The 20,636-nt window shown below is 34.1% G+C and overlaps 4 protein-coding genes across 7 annotated transcripts in view; 3 read left to right on the top strand and 1 right to left on the bottom strand.

Moving 5' to 3' along the window:
* Nucleotides 1–14,202, top strand: part of Bruce (BIR repeat containing ubiquitin-conjugating enzyme) — an 86,417-nt gene extending 72,215 nt beyond the window's left edge. The window contains 8 exon segments of the mRNA XM_074179653.1: nucleotides 711–842; nucleotides 845–967; nucleotides 4,417–4,656; nucleotides 4,712–4,895; nucleotides 8,454–8,692; nucleotides 8,755–8,985; nucleotides 12,214–12,498; nucleotides 13,431–14,202. Coding sequence (XP_074035754.1) covers nucleotides 711–842; nucleotides 845–967; nucleotides 4,417–4,656; nucleotides 4,712–4,895; nucleotides 8,454–8,692; nucleotides 8,755–8,985; nucleotides 12,214–12,498; nucleotides 13,431–13,882 — 1,886 coding nt within the window. The 3' untranslated portion in view covers nucleotides 13,883–14,202.
* An 895-nt stretch (nucleotides 14,203–15,097) lies between these two features.
* Nucleotides 15,098–17,387, top strand: LOC111506561 (RNA-binding motif protein, X-linked 2). Of its 2 annotated transcripts, none has more exons than XM_074179651.1 (4): nucleotides 15,098–15,227; nucleotides 15,283–15,435; nucleotides 15,885–16,257; nucleotides 17,014–17,387. In XM_074179651.1, the coding sequence occupies exons 1-4, from the start codon at nucleotides 15,214–15,216 to the stop codon at nucleotides 17,233–17,235; spliced, it is 762 nt and encodes a 253-aa protein (XP_074035752.1). In that variant the 5' UTR covers nucleotides 15,098–15,213; the 3' UTR covers nucleotides 17,236–17,387. The 2 variants fall into 2 exon arrangements, with proteins under 2 accessions (XP_074035752.1, XP_023017441.2); XM_023161673.2 differs by having other exon boundaries at nucleotides 16,986–17,189.
* Nucleotides 17,379–19,550, bottom strand: LOC111506560 (mitochondrial tRNA-specific 2-thiouridylase 1). Of its 2 annotated transcripts, none has more exons than XM_074179650.1 (6): nucleotides 19,430–19,550; nucleotides 18,839–19,004; nucleotides 18,594–18,778; nucleotides 18,313–18,539; nucleotides 18,100–18,267; nucleotides 17,379–17,741 (listed from the first exon to the last, which is right to left on the bottom strand). In XM_074179650.1, the coding sequence occupies exons 2-6, from the start codon at nucleotides 18,979–18,981 to the stop codon at nucleotides 17,403–17,405; spliced, it is 1,062 nt and encodes a 353-aa protein (XP_074035751.1). In that variant the 5' UTR covers nucleotides 18,982–19,004; nucleotides 19,430–19,550; the 3' UTR covers nucleotides 17,379–17,402. The 2 variants fall into 2 exon arrangements, with proteins under 2 accessions (XP_074035751.1, XP_023017440.2); XM_023161672.2 differs by lacking the exon at nucleotides 19,430–19,550 and adding an exon at nucleotides 19,059–19,275.
* LOC111506562 (uncharacterized) lies at nucleotides 19,532–20,064 on the top strand. 2 transcript variants are annotated; one of them, XM_023161675.2, is made up of 2 exons: nucleotides 19,532–19,615; nucleotides 19,692–20,064. In XM_023161675.2, exons 1-2 carry the CDS (start codon nucleotides 19,575–19,577, stop codon nucleotides 19,966–19,968), a joined length of 318 nt encoding a protein of 105 aa, XP_023017443.1. In that variant the 5' UTR covers nucleotides 19,532–19,574; the 3' UTR covers nucleotides 19,969–20,064. The 2 variants fall into 2 exon arrangements, with proteins under 2 accessions (XP_023017443.1, XP_023017442.2); XM_023161674.2 differs by having other exon boundaries at nucleotides 19,532–19,633.
* Nucleotides 20,065–20,636: the final 572 nt, after the last annotated feature.

Raw genomic sequence — 20,636 nt, 5'->3', positions numbered from 1 at the left:
TGATCATCTTCAAGAGGAAATTTAATATATACGCATACATGTGTATATATAAATGAGATTTTTGGGAAAGAAAGTTTTTGGCTTTCTACTACTCCGTCTTGATACAAAAAAAAGGGGAATGAGGGAATCTTCCAAAGAAAGGAAGGAAGTAATCAATTTGAAAATAAGTAACTCTATACATGGATGTGTAGATCATGCAAAGAAGTAACTTTCAGACACAGACAAACACTAACTCATCCCTTTTTTTGTATCAAGACGGAGTAGTAGAAAGCCAAAAACTTTCTTTCCCAAAAATGAATCACTCCTAAAAATATAACCCCTTCAATTCAAATAAATGAGATATTTCTGAATACAAAATATATAATACGTCTTAATTTGAAGAAAACTGGTTTTTAGAAACACATTAAAACTTATTGGTAGTTCATTATAAATATTAATCATATGTTCAATTTCAATAATTTATTTTGAAGTAGATATATTATTTTCTGTTCAATAAATAATTTTCAAATCAATTAGGTACTGATCCTCTTGTACCAAAATTATGCAATAAATTCAGAATGAACTGATTTCTCAATAATTTCAGATAAATCTGATAAATCTGAATCTGTTTCCCTGCTTCAAATAATGATTTTCATCTTTTTTATCATGAGATATCGAACTCAAATTTATTTTTGAAGCAATTTTTGCACGAATATGTGTCTTTTTTTCAGGAGGAGACATTTTCAATTCTCCAATATCAGATACGTTACCAACTTTGCCGTTTGAGGTGTTGAAAAAGTTATACGATGCCACTCCGCTTGGTACAGATGACGGTAGGCTCTTGAGGAGACTTAGTATCAACACCGAGTTGTGCATCTGCTGCTAGCTTGTTTGGGTATTTTCACGCATCAGTCCAATGCGAATGGCGACAAAGATAGCCAGGGCAGTAAGAACAAAGAAGACAGATCGCAACTTTATTGGGCTAAAGGTATGTACTAAAACTCACCGTGGGTTGAATAGCTGGTAAAGGTGATATAACCTACAACTACGTGAGGCAGATACCTGACAGAAAAACACCAACTCACCCAGCTAATGCCACGTAGAAAACTGAAGTAAAACCATTCGGTTGCAAGTTACTTCTTATATATGTAAAGTTGAAATTGATTTCATTTGGTCGGGACGACCACCGGTGGATCGGTTTTGAGGTACATGCCCCTCCCCATTACCGGGCATGTCATTTCAGACGGAGTGAACCGTACCCCGAACAAAAAAAAATTATTCCAACTAGTCATAAACTCTACCTGCAGTTGATTCAGTAGGATGTCGATTGTGTCACCTGCAGACAAAGTCCTACAAAGTCGTAGGTCCACATGAGAGTCAAGGGGTAAGGTGTTTTTCACCTGAATTTTGGCATGTAATATCACCTTCCGGAATATTTTTATTATTCTGACTCTCACCCCGGAGGATGTGTTTGCGGAGTTTGTTTGACAGGGACAAATGACATTTTTAATATAAAAAAAACCAATGTAGTCAGTATTCATTGTGAATAACCTGCACATTGTCTGTCTGTGGAAGATCTTTGTCATAAACATCCAGAGCATAAGTTCATCATTTGTGGTGACTATAACTTACCTGAAACCTCCTGGGATAATGATGATCTAGGCCTGAAAGCAACTTGCCCTGTGAATTCTAATGGAAACATTCTTGCAAATGACTTTGGTTTTTTACATTTTCACCAAGTGAATCATATAGTGAATAGTAGTAGTAGAAGTACTTATTTAGACTTAGTTTTCTTCCATATAAATGATGTGGAAGTTATACCTGCAGCGGACTTACTTTTCCAAAACAGCATTCATCATACTGCAGTATCATTTTGTGTCAAAACTGGTAACAAGCCAATCCCATTGAGTCACTATTACTATGATTTCAAAAATGCAAATTTTGTAGGCATTAATGATTATCTTTCTACATTTAACTGGGTTGATATTCTTGAAAATTTGGATGTCAATGCAGCTACTTACATATTTTATGAAATCGTACAAAAAGCAATTGATATATTTGCTCCATTAAAATTATACAAACCTTCAAATGAGGATTACATGTTGTTTACTCATTTAAGATCTCAATGTAAATATCTCAGGAAAGTCTGCTATGAAGCTTACTTAAACAATATCGAGTCAAACCTAAATAATGATCCGAAATATTTTTGGAAGTATGTAAGTGACAAAACAAACTCAAATGATATACCTAACTCAATGACATTTAATGCACATCTTTCTACAGATATCCATAGCACAGTTAACTATTTTGCTGAATTTTTCTCGACAGTCTATGTAGAATCAGATCCTTCCCTTATAAATGATTTTAGATTAATACGATTAATCTCTCTATTTGTGCTTTCGAACTGTCTAGTGTTTTTGAAGCCATTTGTATGATGAAATCTACATTATCTAGTGGCCCAGACGGAGTTCCTTCATGCTTGTTGAAACAATGTGTTTACTCATTATCATATCCACTTTTTCTTTTATACAACAAATCCCTAGCTAGTGGTATATTTCCTGATTTATGGAAACAGAGCTATATACGTCCCATTTTCAAAAGTGGCTCGAAAGAGGATGTATCCAACTATCGAGGAATATGTATACAATCAGCTATTCCTAAACTTTTGGATGGATTAGTCAGCGAAGTGTTAACTAATATTTGTAGATCATTAATTATACCAGAGCAGCATGGGTTCACAAATGTTAGATCTACAGTATCCAACCTAATTTATTACCAGCACTACATAACAAAAACACTTGAGAGATCTGCACAGGTTGATGTTATCTATACAGACTTTTCTAAAGCCTTCGATCGGGTCTCTCATGATTTATTGATTAAAAAACTATATGCCATTGGGTTAGGTGGTAGGATGTTGGATTGGATAAGCAATTATTTGATAGGTCGTTTTCAATCAGTGAGGTTGAATGGTATAATCTCTGAACCTTATGCAGTAAAATCAGGAGTACCTCAGGGATCCCATTGTGGTCCCTTGTTGTTTTGCCTTTTCATCAATGACATTAAGACTAAAATTCAGTATTCTGATTTTCTCCTTTTTGCTGATGATCTGAAGATCTTCAGAGTAGTGGAAAATATGTATGATGCTAATTTTCTCCAAATAGATCTCAATAATATAGCAGAATGGTGTTATGCAAATTGTATTTATCTTAATAATAAGAAATGTTTCTCAATGGTGTTTAGTAGATCACAATCAGCAATTCGATTTGATTACCAATTAGAAGATAATATGTTAGATAAAAAACAAGAATGTAAAGATTTGGGAATATTATTAGACAAAAAGCTTTGTTTTAATAACCATGTGAACAATGTCTCCCAAAGAGCTCTCAAAATGCTTGGTTTTATTGCGAGGTCATCAACAAATTTTTCACCTTCTACTATAAAAGTTTCATACTACTCTCTAGTCAGATCCATTGTTGAATACAATACCATAATTTGGAATCCATACTATGACAAGTATATCCATCAAATAGAAAAATGTACAAAGAAAATTTCTGAAAATCATAGCATACAAACTAGGTCTAGTTGTTGGTGAATATAACTACAAGGAAGTAATGAACTTGATGAGTCTACCTAGTCTAAGTGATCGCAGGATTATGATATCGTTGGTTTATCTCTTCAAAATAATCTCTGGCATAATCGATGGTCCGGAAGTTCTCTCTATTATACCATTCAATGTTCCAAATAGACAAACCAGACAAAAAAACTTATTTGTTGTACCACATCACTCAACTAACTATGGTTCTTATACACCCATCTCAAATATGTTAAGATTGGGAAATACTTATTGTCATAGTGTTGATTTCTTCTGCGAAAATCCAAAGATTTTTAAAAAACAAATAGCTAGATTGTTGTTCAATTGATTTCTATTTATGATTTTATGATTAGTGATGATGTTGTAAAATTGAAATTTTATTATTATTTTATATTTATATATTTCAGATATTATTATCTTTTTGTATTCTGATGTGATTTCAATGTGATATAGTGCATAAGTTAAACGTCGCAACATATATGTTATTTCTTAACTGTATTGGAGTAACCCGTTTATAAATAAATAAATTTATGTTACATCCTGTGTAGCAGTCTAATCCAGAAGTTTGTTTTAAATAAAATATTGGTTGCATTTGAAGGAGTTGTCCATATAATATAGTACCTTTATACAAATCATACGAAATATAAAGGAATATTTGAAAAAGACATCACAGCAGAGTTTTCTGCATGCAATTCCATAAGTATATTGTACAGTGGATTTTTCGTTAGGATGGAAAAGTAATTTTTCATTTGTTCTGTGTTAGAAAGTTTTTGAGATCATCAATCAGCTACTCAGATTCCAGACTTGAAATTCGATAGAGGTTGAATAACCTGCCTATTTTTCAGGAACAGGTTTTGGGACCGGTTCAACCCAGCAGAGTTGGAATGTGGAGCAGGCCTTGATGAAGCAAAAGAACGAAGAGGAACATGTTACAGTTATTTTAGAAGTCTTGGCTAGCTATATAAACCCGAATGACGAGGCCGAAGATGAGCTGTGTGATAACGTATTCCCCCAACCGTTTCATGAGCTTCTTATGCAGAGCGCCCTTTTGCCAGCCGTGTGTTCGTACCTCAGGAATGATTCGGGTAAGTCTGTTATGAGCTGTGTATAAATTGAAGTAGCTACATTTTCACATTTCAGTACTGGACATGGCCAGGCATATCCCGTTGTACAGAGCTGTTCTACAGTTATTGAGAGCCTTGGCTGTCAGTTCGCAGTTAGTTAGTTTATTGTTACCCCAGAGAAATAAGGGCGGCGACCCTTCCGTCTGTTCCCTGCTAAGAAATATGAAAACGTGTGTAGATACGTATGCGTCTAAATTGAGGTGAGTAATGTTTATTTTGAAATGATGCTGTTTTGTTGATGTGTGTGGAAAACATGACATTTCATAGTATAATAATAATAATAATTTATTTTTCGAAAAACAAAATGTTTATACTAGGGAAAAAAGAACAATATAGAGAAAAACAAAATGAAGTTTAACTGATTCGCTTAAATAATTATACAATTTTTACAATAATTTTTGTTGTAACGGGTCAAATTCATAATAAAACTGGGTTGTTTCAAAAGTTTGATCCGTTTTGACTCTGTTGGGATGAAGTAGACGAAGACCGTTTTTGCGTGGTCCTTATTGGCGAAGGTTCTACCGGAGAGAAAGTTAGCAAAGTGCTTGAAAAGATGGTAGTCGGTCAGTCGATCAGTATTCTTATTATTTATTGATGACCTCAGTAATTATGTCGATTGTAATACGTTTTTTTTTGCAGATGATTAAAAATACATTTACCTGTCGAAACTATCAAAGACTGTAATACATTGCAACGACAGAAAATATACAGACTTGGTGTGAAATTAACAAACTATATATCTCAATGCATCCAAATGTAAAGTAATAATAATAATAAACAGCTTTATTTCAGAGTAGATTACAAACTTTTAGTGTCTAAAGTAATGTCTTATACTAGGAAAATGTCAGTCATCGAGTAAAATTATCGAGTAGATACCGTTTAACTGTCACGAAGTAACTCAATTAAAGATCTTGGTGTATATTTTGAAGAAAAATTTTTTTTTTCCAACCACGTTAGATCGAAAGTGAGTGAAGCAGTCAGAGTTTATGGCTTTATAGTTCACAATTGTAGATCTTTTTCAAACATATCTGCTCTATTTACTATCTATGTAGCATGCGTAAGGCCAATATTAGAATAGGGCTCTGTTCTATGGTCTCCATTCTACAATTCTGTTTAAAATCTGTTTTTCCGTTAATCAGCTGTCGCCCCCATACGAACGACAACTCTCAGAAGTTGAGAAACTTGTGCGAGCTAAGGACTAACGAGGTCTTACCTTTTAACGTGTGATTCCTAACACGGTTGCAGAATCATCCCAGCTTCAACCAGATAAATTCTCTTGAGAAAAATATCTGGTCGAGGTAGGAATCGAACCCACGGTCTTCCGATCGTGAGTCGGACGCACTACCACCGCGGCCAATTCCACAACAATTGCTATAATACATTAATTAAAAAAGTTCAACGTCGTTTCCTAAAGTTTATTTACTTCAAATTTCATGGTATCTATCCTGATAGATAAACATGTAGGTACTTTATTGTCCAAGAAAATACAATCTTATTGACAAAGCTTGTTAAAAATTCTGGAATGTATAGCACTTCAAAGAATAAAAGAAAAGAAACAATTCAAAAACACAATTTGAGTAAAACTAAGTTCACATATCTAATAGATAAAATAAAACAATAAAAAATTAAATTTAACACAGTTTGAAGACAAAATAGTTTCTATAGTTCCTTTCAAAAACTGTAAATAACAAATATACACAATTTAAACATAAGTTCACATGTCATGGCAATAAAATAAGATATATCCCAGTATAAAATATAATTTAAAGTATAGGTGTCAATATAAACAACAAAAAAAACCACCTATATTAAATCACAGCAAAGTTCCATTGCAATATTCATCAAGATTGTAGTTCGTTTTAGTTGCAAGGGCATCTTTAACAAGATTTCTGAACTTTTTGTAGCTTTTTTTCCTTCCTACCTTCATAAATTGAAAGCTACTTTGTCTGGCTTGTTTTTGGAACAGGAAGATGTATTTTATTTTCTGTTACTTGCCAGGTTATATAATTTATATGTTCCGGAGTTCCAACCAAATTATGTTTTTTGTAAGTGACAGTGAGATTTTTTTCTCTTAAAAATAATGGTCTGCATGACTCACACACTGTTGGGAGGGCCTACTATACCCTGGAAGAATACTTTCAGGATTCTTTTTGCTGAGATCTCTAGCTTTGGCGGCGGTCATATAACGTATGCCTAATTCTTTATATATTTAGAGGTAGTCCTTGTAATTTCATGTACAAAATGTTTGTTTTTCCGGCATGTTACTTTATTCATTTAATTGTCACATCATAGTTTTGTTGTTCAATGTTATTTGGCTTAGTGGTGTAAATCTTGTTGCTTTTGTATATGTAATTATGTCCGCTTATTGTAAGTGTGAATTTATGTGTATTTATGATCTCCTTGCTAACTGTATATTTGTGATGTTATCATGGTGACTGTATGCTTTGTCATGAGAATTGTTATTCTTGGACAATAAAGTATATTTTGATTTGATTTGATTTGACTCTCACCTTGCATAAGTATCTTACCGCTTGCTTTTGCAAAACAAACACTGAATGTAAAAGTTGTTGACTGCAAAATCCCCAGAAGGCAACACCATATCTCAGGTGGGACTTAATCAGGGAATGACATACCATTTTTGTTGTGGATGAACTCAGTTCATTTGAAACTATTCTAAATGCATAACATCCTGATGCCAATTTTTTATTCAAAGCTGAAATATGTTGTTGTTATCCATGAAGATTCCCAGGAATTTGGATTGATTTTTATTCTCAAGAATTTGTCCATTCAAGTATAAATTGTTAATATCACAGCTGAAGGTGAGTAGTTTTGGATAGAGGTATTCCATATGAATGTCTTACCATAACATTCAATATTGAAAGTCTTGAATTATGCAGAAAACTTGCTGGAATAATTTTTCTGTATAAATTACAGCACAACAATGTGGATGCTACGGAGGTGTTATCTCTTATAAATTTCTGTGTGCCTCATTTTAGAACTAGAAGTCAGAAGTGAGAATTTTTAATTTTCTGGTATAGTTTTTCGTTTTATTATATTATAATTTTGTTATTCATTTTCTCAAATTGTAACTTTTTAATTAAAAGGACCAATATTCCTTTTTTAACTTGACTTGTTGACTTGTTCTATGTCATCATGTTATGATCGTTATGAACGAATAAATATTATTATTATTATTATTATTAACATACTTAGTTAACCCTGTAAATGGTTTTTAACTGTGGGGTAATGAAGGCTGTTATTATTATTATTAGTATATACCACGACATAGTACAATAAATATTCATTGCGATATTGAGCTACAAAAACAAATTACATTAAAATGGACAAAACTTTTGAAACAACTGAATACATGTCTTTTTATCTAATGAAATAATAATGCTGAGAAGAATGATTGTGTTGAACCTATTGTCTACCATCATTTATGAAAGGTAGAATAAATCCAAAACAAATACTGTTCACAAATACCAGAACTGCAACACTCTTCTCGACGCGCGTTTCCCCCCAACCAAGTTGGCATCTCCAGGAGATGAGTTATACTTGAGTGTACTTGTTTTGGATTCATCATTAATATGAATATTCCCATTACTGTTTACAGTTTCTGCTTGTTCAAATTGATTATCCTTTTTTTGCAAGAAATATCTGTTTTATTTTCGAATTTTTTATGAGAATTTTTGTTTTATTAGAAAGTTTGAAAAAAAACTGAAATCAAAGCATTGATTCTTTTTCCTTTTATGTAGGATTAACACTAAGTCAAAATTGAAATCCAAATTGGGCGAACAGTTGGAGGAGCTCGAACAGGGCGAAGGTCTAGCCACACTGATGCCAGACATCCAGAATACTGCCAATTTGGTTTCGAGGGTGATGAGTGGTCTGATGGATTCCGACAGTCCTTACGACAGTGAGAACTCTTTGGACAAGAAAGTTGTGGTTTCGCTTGAAGAACAGTATTTAAGGATAATGAAAAATCTGCAGTTCTGTAAGTACTGATCGAATATAAAAAACTCTCGAAGCTTTCATTGGGATATTTCTCGGTTCCAGCTTCCTATGAGATGATATCTGAATTGCCGGAGGGCGGGATAAAATTTGTGGTGTCGCATCATTTTGAAAGCAACGCCAAATCGACCAGCGAGCAATCACATCCTGCTAGAGTGAAGAGGATAGCACAAGAGGCTGTGACGTTATCGACTAGTTTACCTTTAAGTTATAGTAGTTCTGTTTTTGTAAGATATGACACTTCGAGGTTGGATGTTATGAAGGTACTTATAACAGGTGAGTGCCCGGGCAACTGCATTTTCAGTATGAGGGTTGCCTTTTATATTACAGGATTAGAGAACAAAAACAAATATTAATCATCAAAAATCACTTTATTGTTTTTCAAAATATTTCATGTGAAGATCTATACACTTTTGCATGCGTTTGAACCAATTGTCGAAACACTTTTGCCACTCTGATGATGTATCTCCAAAACATGCATTCTGAATACAGCAACTGCTTGTTCAGGTGTCAAAAAACGTTGACCTCTCAGTTTGTTTTTTACGTGCGGGAATAAAAAGAAGTCATTCGGTGCAAAGTCAGGACCATACGACGGATGACTCAACAAATCGATGTTTTGGGTGCTCAAAAATGCAGTTTTTTGAGCCGATGTATGAGAGCTCGCATTTTCGTGGTGAAGCGTGATCCGTCTTCGGCGGTTGGTTTTCCCGATTTCTTGGAAGACAACTGGCAAACAAATGGTTGCGTACCACTCAGAATTGACTGTTCTGCGTTGTTCTAGTGGTACGGTTGCGACATGTCCAGTATTTTCGAAAAAACAGGCGACCATTTGCTTAGAAGTGCTTCGTGTGTGAACGACTTTTTGTTGGATTTGTCTCATTTTGAAATACCCATACAGTCGACTGCTGTTTACTTTCGGGCTCATACGCGTAAATCCATGATTCATCACCTGTCACGATGTCATAGACGTGTTCCGAAGCACCGCGATCGTATTTTTTGAACATTTCCTTCGACCAATCGACACGAGCCTTTTTTTGAGCGATTGACAAATTGTGTGGGATCCAACGTGAACACATTTTATTGACATTCAAATGTTTATGCAATATTGAATGTTTGCTGGTCCCACTAATGCCTAAGGTTGTCTCAATCTCACGATAGGTCACATGACGATCTTGCACTATCAGTTCGCACACAGCATAAATGGTTTTCAGAACAACAACTGATTTTGGACGACCTTCATGAAATTCGTCTTGGAGAAAACTCCGACCACGATTGAATTCACCATACCATCGATAAACACTGGTCCTTGATGGAGCTTCATCACCAAAAATTGAATAAGTTCATCCATGCACTGTTGCTGAGTTGATCCACGTCGATTTAATTCCATTTTTGGGCCGAGATGAATCTTTTAAGTTACTGTAAACAACACAAATACCGCGAGTAGGTATGTCAAAAAGTTCTGAGTACGTATAACCTCAAAAATGTCCAATTTTATGATAGAGCTGTCAGTTGCCAGATTGCAACACTAGGGTTGCCAAATCCCGAAACATAAAAGGTAACCCCCGTATATTTGTAATGGATCGTATGGTATCTCAGGGTTGTAGTGGATCAAACCTGGCTCTTTGTAGTGAAAAGCAGAAATGTGGTAGACTGTTTATTCTCAGATGACTTGACAAAAATAAAATAGTGCACGTTTAGATTTACACTTGAATTTTATATCCTTACCTACCTAAAATAGTGCAGGCACCAACCAAATATCAAAAGGATAATAATATGAGTTTTATTCAACCAAAAGCACGAAAACAGTTTCATCAATGTGTCAATCTTTTCTGACTTTTAAATGGCCTTTGCAGTATCCATGATCGAAATAGCCGTTGCCGTTTTTATGTGGAACTAGAAAAACTCGCCTTAAAAAACCTTTCTCGAGCTGCTAATCGTAGCCCTGCCTAGAGCACATAGAAATGTATTGTGGATTCTATAACGAAGTGGCGCTGTGGAAATCACGTTTCGCTACATGTTGAGAGTCGTTTTTAATCACACCGAAATTTCTCAAATGTGGTGTTCCACAGGTACACATTTTAGGACCCATATTATTCAATGTGTTGACACTTGGACCAGAGAAAAATTATACATGAGTCATCAATTGGTGCATTAGAAATAAAGTGTGGACAAAGTTACAAAAACAACCTAAACTTTTATTCTATTAATACAGTAAATTTTATATTCCATGTTCCAACTCTGATACCTGTAAATGCAAATATTCCAGCATGAAAAACATTTTACAGCCTTTCTTAATCTGAGGTTTGAAAATTTTGATGTCTATAAAATGTATTTTGTATGAAATGTGAAATGCTCACAGTTCAATAGTTGTGAAAGCACTCAAAACTATTGACACATTACAATAAAAACTTTAAAATATCAAAACAGTAGTAATACATCATCAAGTTGGTCTCAAAATCTAAGAAAATGACGACTCTGTAACATAAAATTTCTATTTGATATAGGTCCAAAACAAAAAATCGAAAGAAGTCAAATCCGGAGAACGAGCAGGCCATTCTAATAGTGACAGCTGTCAAGCTTACACAATAATCTCTGTTACTAGGGTAACAAGGTGTGATAATAATAATAATATTTATTCAGTTGGATCATCTATTAATAACATTGAATATGTCAAAACGTATACAAATACAAAATTAAAAATACAAACTCCGTGCACTTAGAGACACAATATACAATTACATAGATTCTTATCTGCATAGTCGATCACAAAAAAGTCCTGGATCAGATTAAAATCGTAAATGTACTTTTTTGTCAAATATTTTCATTCAGTTTCATTCAAAATACGATTCAGTTCAGTGAACAATTATTTTCCATCACACATTAAAAACTAATAAATAATCTTGCAGCTGTTTCAATTCTTTGTTGGTTACAAAGTTACAAATTATCATTTTTCCTAGTCTCCAAATCATGCACTAGTAACTCTGCAACCGGTTATCCAAATTCAAAACAGTGAAGATCGTAGTGTAGAGAATTTAAATGCCTTTTGAGCGAACGGTCACAAGACCCCTAAATATTTGAAAAAAGTTTATAGCGCCCTCTCTGTGTCGAGTAGAGTCACAGCTTCTACTTTTTTATCAAAAAGTACTGAAAATTATTTATGTTCATACATAACGAAATGTCACCTATAAAAAGCTGACATACATTAGTTCCTATTTTTACGAAAAATGAAGTCAAGAACCTACAACCTTCAAAAAAGGACTAATCGAATAACTGAAACCTCCAGAAAATTGTATTCATTTATCTATCTGAAAATATGTTTTTCCGTTAAACAGCTATCGCACCCCTACGAACGACAACCCTCAGAAGTCGAAACTTGTGCGAGCTAAGGACTAATGAGATCTCACTTTTTAACGTGTGATTCCCAACACAAATATTAAATACCATAATTTAGAATATACCAGAATGAAATGAGTAATTTATGAATGTATTATCTTTTGTTTCTAGGCCCATCTGACACCCCATATGCCAACGGTTGTTTCGAGTTGGATGTGTTCTTTCCTCCGGACTACCCACTGTCTCCGATGATGATCAACTTGGAAACAACCGGCCACCACACCGTTCGATTCAACCCTAACCTATACAATGACGGTAAAGTGTGCTTATCGGTGTTGAATACGTGGCATGGGAGACCGGAGGAGAAGTGGAACGCCCAAACTTCCAGCTTCTTACAAGTATTAGTGTCAATCCAGAGCTTGATTCTTGTTCCTGAGCCGTACTTCAATGAACCAGGTGATTACGTCTTCTTTATTACTTAATTCCCACATATTTTTTGTATAAAGTTTTTGAATTGAAGGTAATTAAATTCGCGAAACTGATTGTATCAAATACAGGGTGGGCCATCGAAAACTTGACATGGAGGTTTTGGGTACTAATCTTGCAAATCCTAAAAAACGCTCAGACAGGTCGATTTTTATTGAGAGGGGGACAGTTTTTCCCCAATTACAGCGTCGTCACATCAACCCAGAGCAGGGGAGTGAACAACCCTTGGAATTTTAATAGGGAATAGGGGGCGAGTCGCAAAAATGTCCCCCTTCCAATAAAAATCAACCTGTCTGAGCGTTATCTAGGATTTGCAAGATTTGCACCCTGTATATTGGATTCATGATTGATAAACACTTGAGATATTAACTCAACTATTTGCTGAGACGAAGAGTATAGATCTTGAAAGTATTGATCAACTCTGAGGCTTTAATCCTGATTTGTAGGAAAGTCATCTCGTGAATATTTTCGTACTTTTTCAAAAGTATCCTTGTGCAAAATGAATGTTTTCCCAAGAATAATCTCTCTTAAAATTATATCCCTTTCAATTCAAACTAGATTAGACTTTTCCATAAAATTATAAACAGTGATATGAATTGTCCAGATTTAAAGCAACTGATTGATTTGAATGTAGATTCAAGAAGAACCAGAGGTTCCTTGCCATGGTACTAGTTATCGTTTATTTGAATGTTTAGGGCGACATAGAAGAATACCGTCGTTATTTATTCATTCGTGTTCTCTTTCAAAAATTAGGTGAAAAATATTACCGTACAATGAGGAAACTATTAAATATGGTTATTGATCTAAATTCATGTATTTCTGGCATCCCAGTTTATTTTTCAATAATATGTTTACTGTAAAATGGCATGTGCATAAATCTATGTCTGTTTGGATGTTTTCAGGATACGAACGAGCTAGAGGAACACCAGCAGGTACAGTCAGTTCTAGAGAATACAACCTCAACATCTGCCAAGCTACGGTGCGATGGGCGATGCTGGAACAGATCCTAAATCCATGCCCCTGCTTCAAGGAGATCATCCACACGCACTTCTATATAAAGAGGCACGAAATCTTAGCACAAGTAGAAAAATGGATCAGCGACGTCGAGTTAACAAAGGAGAGGAAAGCGACCAGGGCGAACAAAAAGTCGCCGACGGGTACCTTGGACACCTTCAAAAAAGTGTGTCAACAGTTGAAAGACGCTCTAATGAAGCTGCGGCCCCCGAGCGATTTGGAAGAAGAAGACGAAGAGCTGCCGTTGACGCCGACAAACAACATGGAGGTGGCTATTGAGGTACATCAAGTTGACACCGACAGAGATATGGAGAAAATGGTGAATGACATGTGCGAATGAGGAGGAAACATCAGCAATTCATTGCATTTACTTTTTTAATTGTAAATTTGACACTATACAGTCCACTTTGTTTCATAGAGCAATATTTTATATACTTTTGCAAGTAACCAGCGAAACGTTGATTTTTTTTAAACGTATACTTCATTTGGTCAAAGAAATTGAGTCGTGACTGTAGGGAACTAAGTTACCAGCATTCGTATCTTGTGTCATTGATTGATTGATTTGTTGATACTGTAAAGTAACTGAAATAAATAAATTATTCCTCTAATTTTAAATTGTTTATAAACAAATGTGATTTAAAATAAAATGGTACCGTTTTATTGTTTTTTTTATCAACCAAGCCACAAAAACGTCTTAGAAACGGCCCGGACATTTTTGGATAGGGTATGTAATAAGTAACGGGTAAATGCCTTCAATCAATTAATCAAATAGGGCAATGAATGAGCTTAAAAGAGCTGAAGATTGGTTATTTTTCTTGAAGCAAAAATTTAAATTGAGGAGCCAAAGGGTGATTATCTCTATCACAATTTTTGGTTTTCTTAGCACAAATCTGAAGACTTAAATGCTCGTAAGTAGGTAGCTCGTTGCCGAGCAAAACGGTGGTTGGCTAATATCTCGGCATTTAGAGGCCACTCATAAAAGGAAGAATACGAATAGATATTGGCCTATGTAATTTAGGGTAAACTAGACAATGGGAAATACAAAAGTCTCAGTTTTGAAATATTTTCATCTTGGCAAGCACATTTCCCACAAAAAACTGGGAATCTGATCGTTATTACTGATGAAACACCAATTACTTCATAATACAAACTTGAAAATGCCGAATATGTAGGCTTGATTATTATAATTGATAATTCATCATTACTTCAGTCGATTGTAATATTATTGGTAATGTTTGTAGTCTAACGTACATACCACTGATGATGTCTGCCGCAGAAGCAGACGAAACGTTTGGTATTTTAGGTTCCATTTGGCTTACTATTTCGAATTTTGCTCACTTTCTTCTACTCGAATTGCATAATTTTGATCAGTCAAGCTCAGTAAAGCTTGGGTTTCCATGATATACGGAGAAAACAGACATAAGAAGGTAAGGAAACAGAAGCTTACTCAGAGAAGTTTCAAAATAAATTCAAAGTGTGCTCCGAGTGAACCAGGTGTAAGTTCGAATACACCTATGATTATGGCAACACTGACATTTGGTAATTTTGAGATTGTCACTTTTGACTTGTCAAAGTTTGATGTTTCATATTTTTATAATGTATGTTGACTTTTCGAGGAAAATTTATTTTATGGTCTGATTATAAGACAAGAGATTTCTCTCGAATTCCAAAATGAATCCCTTAACGTAAGTGTTCAATGAAATAACTATATCGAGAAAACTTTAACTTTCAATTTTACAGTAACATGAAAAATGTTCTCAAGTTAAGTGAACAAGAATTGAGAACAAAAAATAAAACTTCTTGGCATGATCAGTACAAAGACAGTGCTTGGATATTCGTTGGAGGACTTCCTTATGATCTCAGTGAAGGTGATATAATATGTATATTTTCCCAGTAAGTTGTTTTCAAAAATTAAACTATAAATCTTAAAGGTCCATGCATTTGTGATACACTATTTGGAACCTTTGGTGTAGTAATGAATATTACTGGAGTTTCTTCCCAACACCAAATCGTTATTTTTAACACCTCGATACGTGTTTCAATCACCAAGTGATTATCTTCAAGCGGAAGATTAAACAGATCACTTGGTGATCGAAACACCTGTGGAGGTTTTAAAAATAACGATTTGGTGTTGGGAAGAAACTCCAGTAATGTCCATGCATTAGTTTCAAGTCATGAATATAAGTGGTAAACAGTTGATTTGCAATGTCAATTCTCATGGCCAAGTAAGTGGTACCAAATGGAAGATGTGAATTTCTACAACAAAACTCTGACTCATCTTTTGAAATTGATGCATGAATCTACACTTTTCCTCTACTTTATATACCCAAGTACAATTTTAGGTATGGCGAAGTTGTGAATGTAAATCTCATTAGAGATAAAGACACTGGAAAGCCCAAAGGATTTTGCTTTCTCTGCTATGAAGATCAGAGATCAACAGTTTTAGCTGTGGACAATTTCAATGGTATTAAAATTCTGGGTCGAATCATTCGTGTTGATCATGTTGCTGATTATAAGGTACCTAAAGAGGGAAAGAAAACGGATGAAGTGACTAAAAATTTATATTCTGAAGGTTGTGCACCAAAACCTGTTCCTGTTAGGAAAACTCCTCCAAAAGATTTGAGGGTGACTATTGAAGATCAAATTGAATCTGACATAAAACTACCGCAAAGACTGCCTATTTATCCCATCAAACAAGAAAAAATTGATGACAAGGTGAGATTTGTAAGAAACATTTGTTTTTCTTCTCTTTGAAAGGGGTTTTGTGAATTTTGTTCTCAAAGAAACATACCTGAACGTTGCGTACACAAATCTATGACAATACATACTACATCCGATATTTCCTATGGAAGGAAAATAAACGAATATTCTCTAATCTTTATAGAAACCTGGAACCAGTCCATTTGAAACAACTACTTACTGCTTATACTGTATTACACTTCAAAGTAATTAGCGTTGTATGAATGAAAATCATTCAGGAATTCAGATTTCTTACCAAACTGACAAATGTTCTGAAACAAAGTAGTTGAATCAATTTTCATGTTCGATAATATTATATTTATAATATTTAGTATACAAATTTATGCAGAAATAGTAGTTGTAATATCTTTGGGATTATATTTCCAGTTCACTGAATTGTGAAACAATATATTTTTAGGTCATGAACTTTATTTGATCACTCTTCAGTTCTCTTGCATAAACAAGATAAGTGTAAACCATTATAACTTCAATTATATAATTACTAACCGTTGTGTTGCCAACTTAACTCACTTAGTAAGTCAAATATTGAACATTGCAGATGAGTTCACTATGTTTGTTTAAAAACAAACTTTGTTAATTTTTATCTACCTGTTTTTTTTTCAGTTTTCCGACCTTTGCATATTAGTAGAAAAGTATGTCAAGGATTTGATAATTTTCATTTGTTGTTTTTATTTCAATTTCAGGAAATAAAGAAAGAGAAAGACGATGAAGGCAAAGATGAAGGCAAATCAGACAGAAAAAAAGAATAAAAAGTCAAAGAAGAAGAAGAAGAAAAGGGATGAGAGTACCTCAGATGAAGAAAGTTTTAGCAAATCAAAGAAACATAGAGAAAATAGTTCTGATGAAAGACAAAACAAGAAGTCAAGCAAACATAGACATAATAGTAGTTCAGATGAAAGTTACACAAAATCGGAAAAGCGAAAAACTATATAAGACTGAAAAATTAGATCGTCACAATATGAATGATAGATCAGAAAGGAGATACTCCTCCTCTCATCATAAAAAAACTTAGTTTGTAAAGTTTTTCTTCACAGAAACTATACTTAATTGGACAGTTGGGTAAATTAAAATCTCACAATTTTCAACTGATTTATTCATTACTAAATAGTGACAGTGTTTTTCAAATTTGTTGAATAATTACAGGAAAACTTCGAAACCCCAGAATTTCTAATTTTAGCGCTGCCAAGACATTCACCGTTTTTTGCAAAAACTGCATACTGTCCACCCGTAATTGCCCGTTTCTCTCTCGAAAGTCTTATAGTAATTCCAAGTGGCGTTTCACAAATTTCACAAGGTATCCATTCCTGAGTGTGTTGGAATTTGAAAAGACATTCTAAGATATTGCCTTGAACCAACTCTTGTGGCCTAGAATGTATCCAGTGAGGCTGTCCTGTGAAAAATAGATCTGTGTAGAGTATCGGATGGTCTGTGCCTTGAGCCTGAAATTGATAGCAAAAGTTAGAAACGCTTCACCAAAATCTATGAAAGTTAATGAATGAAATTCTATTCAATGAAACTAGATGTGAATGGAAAAACATAAAATTTCAGTTATTGGGAAAAAAATTGAAATTCATCAGAAAATTTGTGGAGAATTCAATGATAATTTCATAAATGTTGGTTCTATTTTGGCAACTGCCTGAATGTCTCTTATATAGATAAGTTGAGACGGTATCTTTTTTCTGGGGAAGGAAAAGTTTTTCCAATAGAATCACTTGTGATTTTTCTGACTTTTCCCTCCTATAAACAAATTGTATGTTTTTATGTTAGTTCATTAATATTTTATAGCGGGATTCTTACAACATAAATTATGTTTTTCTCAGCATCTTTTTGTGCTATAAAATATGCCATAGCGAGGCCTGGGAGTCTCGCCCTTTGTCCTAGAGTCCACTGATGAATACCATTATGTTCTCCAACAACTCTACCAGTGTCAATATCCACAAAAACACCAGGCCTGTCTGGAATATACTGAAAATCAATTAAAATGAAAATCACTCGGTAGTTCTTACATACTTCTTGAATGAAATCCTGAAACTTTCTCGATCCTATAAAACAAATTCCCATGCTTTCTGGTTTAAGAGATATCTTTTCCAAGCCATTATTTCTAGCTATATTTTTCACTTCTGATTTCATGATATCTCCTAGAGGAAAAATAGTTCTTTTCAACGCCTCTTGTTGTATCTGGCACAAGAAGAAAGTTTGATCCTTTTTTGTATCTTTAGCTAATAATAGTCGGGCACCTAGAATATATCTTTCTGAATGATCTCATCACAATTCTCTATCTAAGTGTATACTTCCATCCGGATCGAAATTTTCCATAAACGGATCGAAATTAGTTTTTGCATAATGGCCTGTAGCTATGGCATCCACCTTCAATACTTCTCTGGCGAATTTATAGAAATAATTGAATTTAATCTTTCTATTACATAAAACGTCTGGGTTGGGGGTTAACCCTGATTGGTAGTCTTTAATTAATGGGCTAAAAACAAAATGTGAGGGGAGTTATCAATCAACAATCTTGTACCACAGAATCTACTACCAAAATACATCATTCCAGTATTCTTTTGTGAAATTTACATGATGTAATTTTATGTTTAATGTTTCACAAACAAATTTGGCGTCTTTATAATCTTCTTCACTTGAACATACTCCTTTTTCATCCCTTATATCCCAGTTTTGCATAAACACCCCTTGCACCTCAAAACCTAAAAAAACCCTGATAATATTTTTTTTTCCTTTCAATATTTAGACTGTTGAACATTTTTGTTTCAAGAGAAGCGCCGCCACGGCACTATCTACGCCTCCCGATATACCAACAGCTACTTTTCTGAACATCTTTCAGAATGTTTAGCAAACAACCTTTTCCGTCAATCTAATAATACCTAACCTAAAAGAACGCGCTTGTTTGTTCGTTTGTGAAAAAATATTGGAAGTAACAACAGAACGGTGTGAACTTAAACGCAATCGCAGAATACTTGGAAATGGAACTAACTTCTATATAAAAAGTTATAAACATTTTCTCCTCTTGTTAATAATATTTTTCCAAATTTCGATTTTACATCAACACGTTATGATGTCCATATCACAGAACTTTGTTGTAGTGTTGTACATTTATGTCAGGTTTGCTTACTTTTGTACACTATGAAATGATTTTTTTAAAATGCCACCAAACTATTTGATGAACACTTTTTTATTAAGCAGTACTTAGAAAATGCCCCGCTTACTTCCACAGCTTCCACTTTCCGTAGTCAAGAAGAAAGAAAGGAATATTGGTTATGGTTGCAACTGTCACAAGAGAGACAGAAAACCAAACAAGGTCGGTAGTAATCGAAATGTATGTATGACATAATATTTGGTTTATATTTTTAACTTAACGAATTCAAATATTGTAGTGTTAAGAGCTGTTTAGAAGAAAACATGTTCAACTGTATTACAACACGTTCTATTTCGTGTTCTCCCCGACTGAGATCAAGACTGATCAAATTCAGATATGGTTCCTCCAGAGACCAGCAAACTGCCTCTTCCACTGCACAACCGAAAGGCGAGGTCCCTAAGTCGGGAATAAAGCATGAAGAAGCTATTTGGGATTTCCAGATAGCTCCTAGATACAGAAGAAAACCCCTTGATGAAGAAGAAATTGCGGTTATTAACAACGGGGGTCCTTTGTAAATACCTACTAGTATTAGATCAGAAATAGTTGCTGATGATAATTTATTTATTACTTTAGATACATTTTTGAATAAACGTTATACTTTTAGAGTGAAATCTGTTTATTATCTTAGAATCCCTATATCCGTGTACTGATTGAATGAATAACTACAAAAGTTAAGAAATTGGTGTGGTCTTGATTCAGAGGTCCACTTCAAGCAGTGGCTAATATCCCAAACCTCGTGAAAAGAATAACCAAGATTCAGGTGGTACTAAGGTTATATTTAGATAATATGTATTAGGAATATAATTATCAATACAACTAAATATTATGTGACCTCACTTAGCAAATTCATTAAAAATATAATATAAGTTATAGTTGTAATAGTTGAATTTAACTTTGACTTAGTTACAAGACACAATTTGTTTAATTAACCATTTAATTTCAGTTGAATACATAATAAATAATCATCTATGATGTCTAGTGAAAGGTGTACTTGATTTCATTCACAGTTATATCTTCGAATCAACATCAATTAATTTAAGTAAGTATTAATTGTAGAACGCTTTTTCAGAGTAGTGTCGTTGTTTGCTCACAAAGGTGGCACAGGCAGGGTTTCTGTCTCTGTTTGTGGATGCTATTTTTTGTTTATGTGAATTATATATAGTCACAAAATCGATCTAATCTC

Source organism: Leptinotarsa decemlineata, unplaced genomic scaffold (assembly GCF_025532065.1).
Source record: "Leptinotarsa decemlineata unplaced genomic scaffold, Ldec_3_MD MMD2_tig00026282_RagTag_RagTag, whole genome shotgun sequence".
NCBI lineage: Eukaryota > Metazoa > Arthropoda > Insecta > Coleoptera > Chrysomelidae > Leptinotarsa > Leptinotarsa decemlineata.
Note: the sequence above shows the minus strand (reverse complement) of the source record. Positions and strands in the feature narration are given on the sequence as shown.

Excerpts from the sequence above, each read along its gene's own strand:
- LOC111506562 (XM_023161674.2), top strand. The coding sequence starts at position 19,575 with ATGGTTGCAACTGTCACAAGAGAGACAGAAAACCAAACAAGGTCGGTA. Across the intron at positions 19,634-19,691 it reads AGGTCGGTAGTAATCGAAAT|TGTTAAGAGCTGTTTAGAAG; the intron begins GTATGTATGACA and ends CAAATATTGTAG.
- LOC111506561 (XM_074179651.1), top strand. Across the intron at positions 15,436-15,884 it reads ATAATATGTATATTTTCCCA|GTATGGCGAAGTTGTGAATG; the intron begins GTAAGTTGTTTT and ends GTACAATTTTAG. Across the intron at positions 16,258-17,013 it reads AAGAAAAAATTGATGACAAG|GCAAAGATGAAGGCAAATCA; the intron begins GTGAGATTTGTA and ends AAGACGATGAAG.
- LOC111506560 (XM_023161672.2), bottom strand. The coding sequence starts at position 19,134 with ATGTTCAGAAAAGTAGCTGTTGGTATATCGGGAGGCGTAGATAGTGCC. Across the intron at positions 19,005-19,058 it reads GCTTCTCTTGAAACAAAAAT|GTTTTGAGGTGCAAGGGGTG; the intron begins GTTCAACAGTCT and ends GGGTTTTTTTAG. Across the intron at positions 17,742-18,099 it reads AGAAAAACATAATTTATGTT|GCTCAAGGCACAGACCATCC; the intron begins GTAAGAATCCCG and ends TATCAATTTCAG.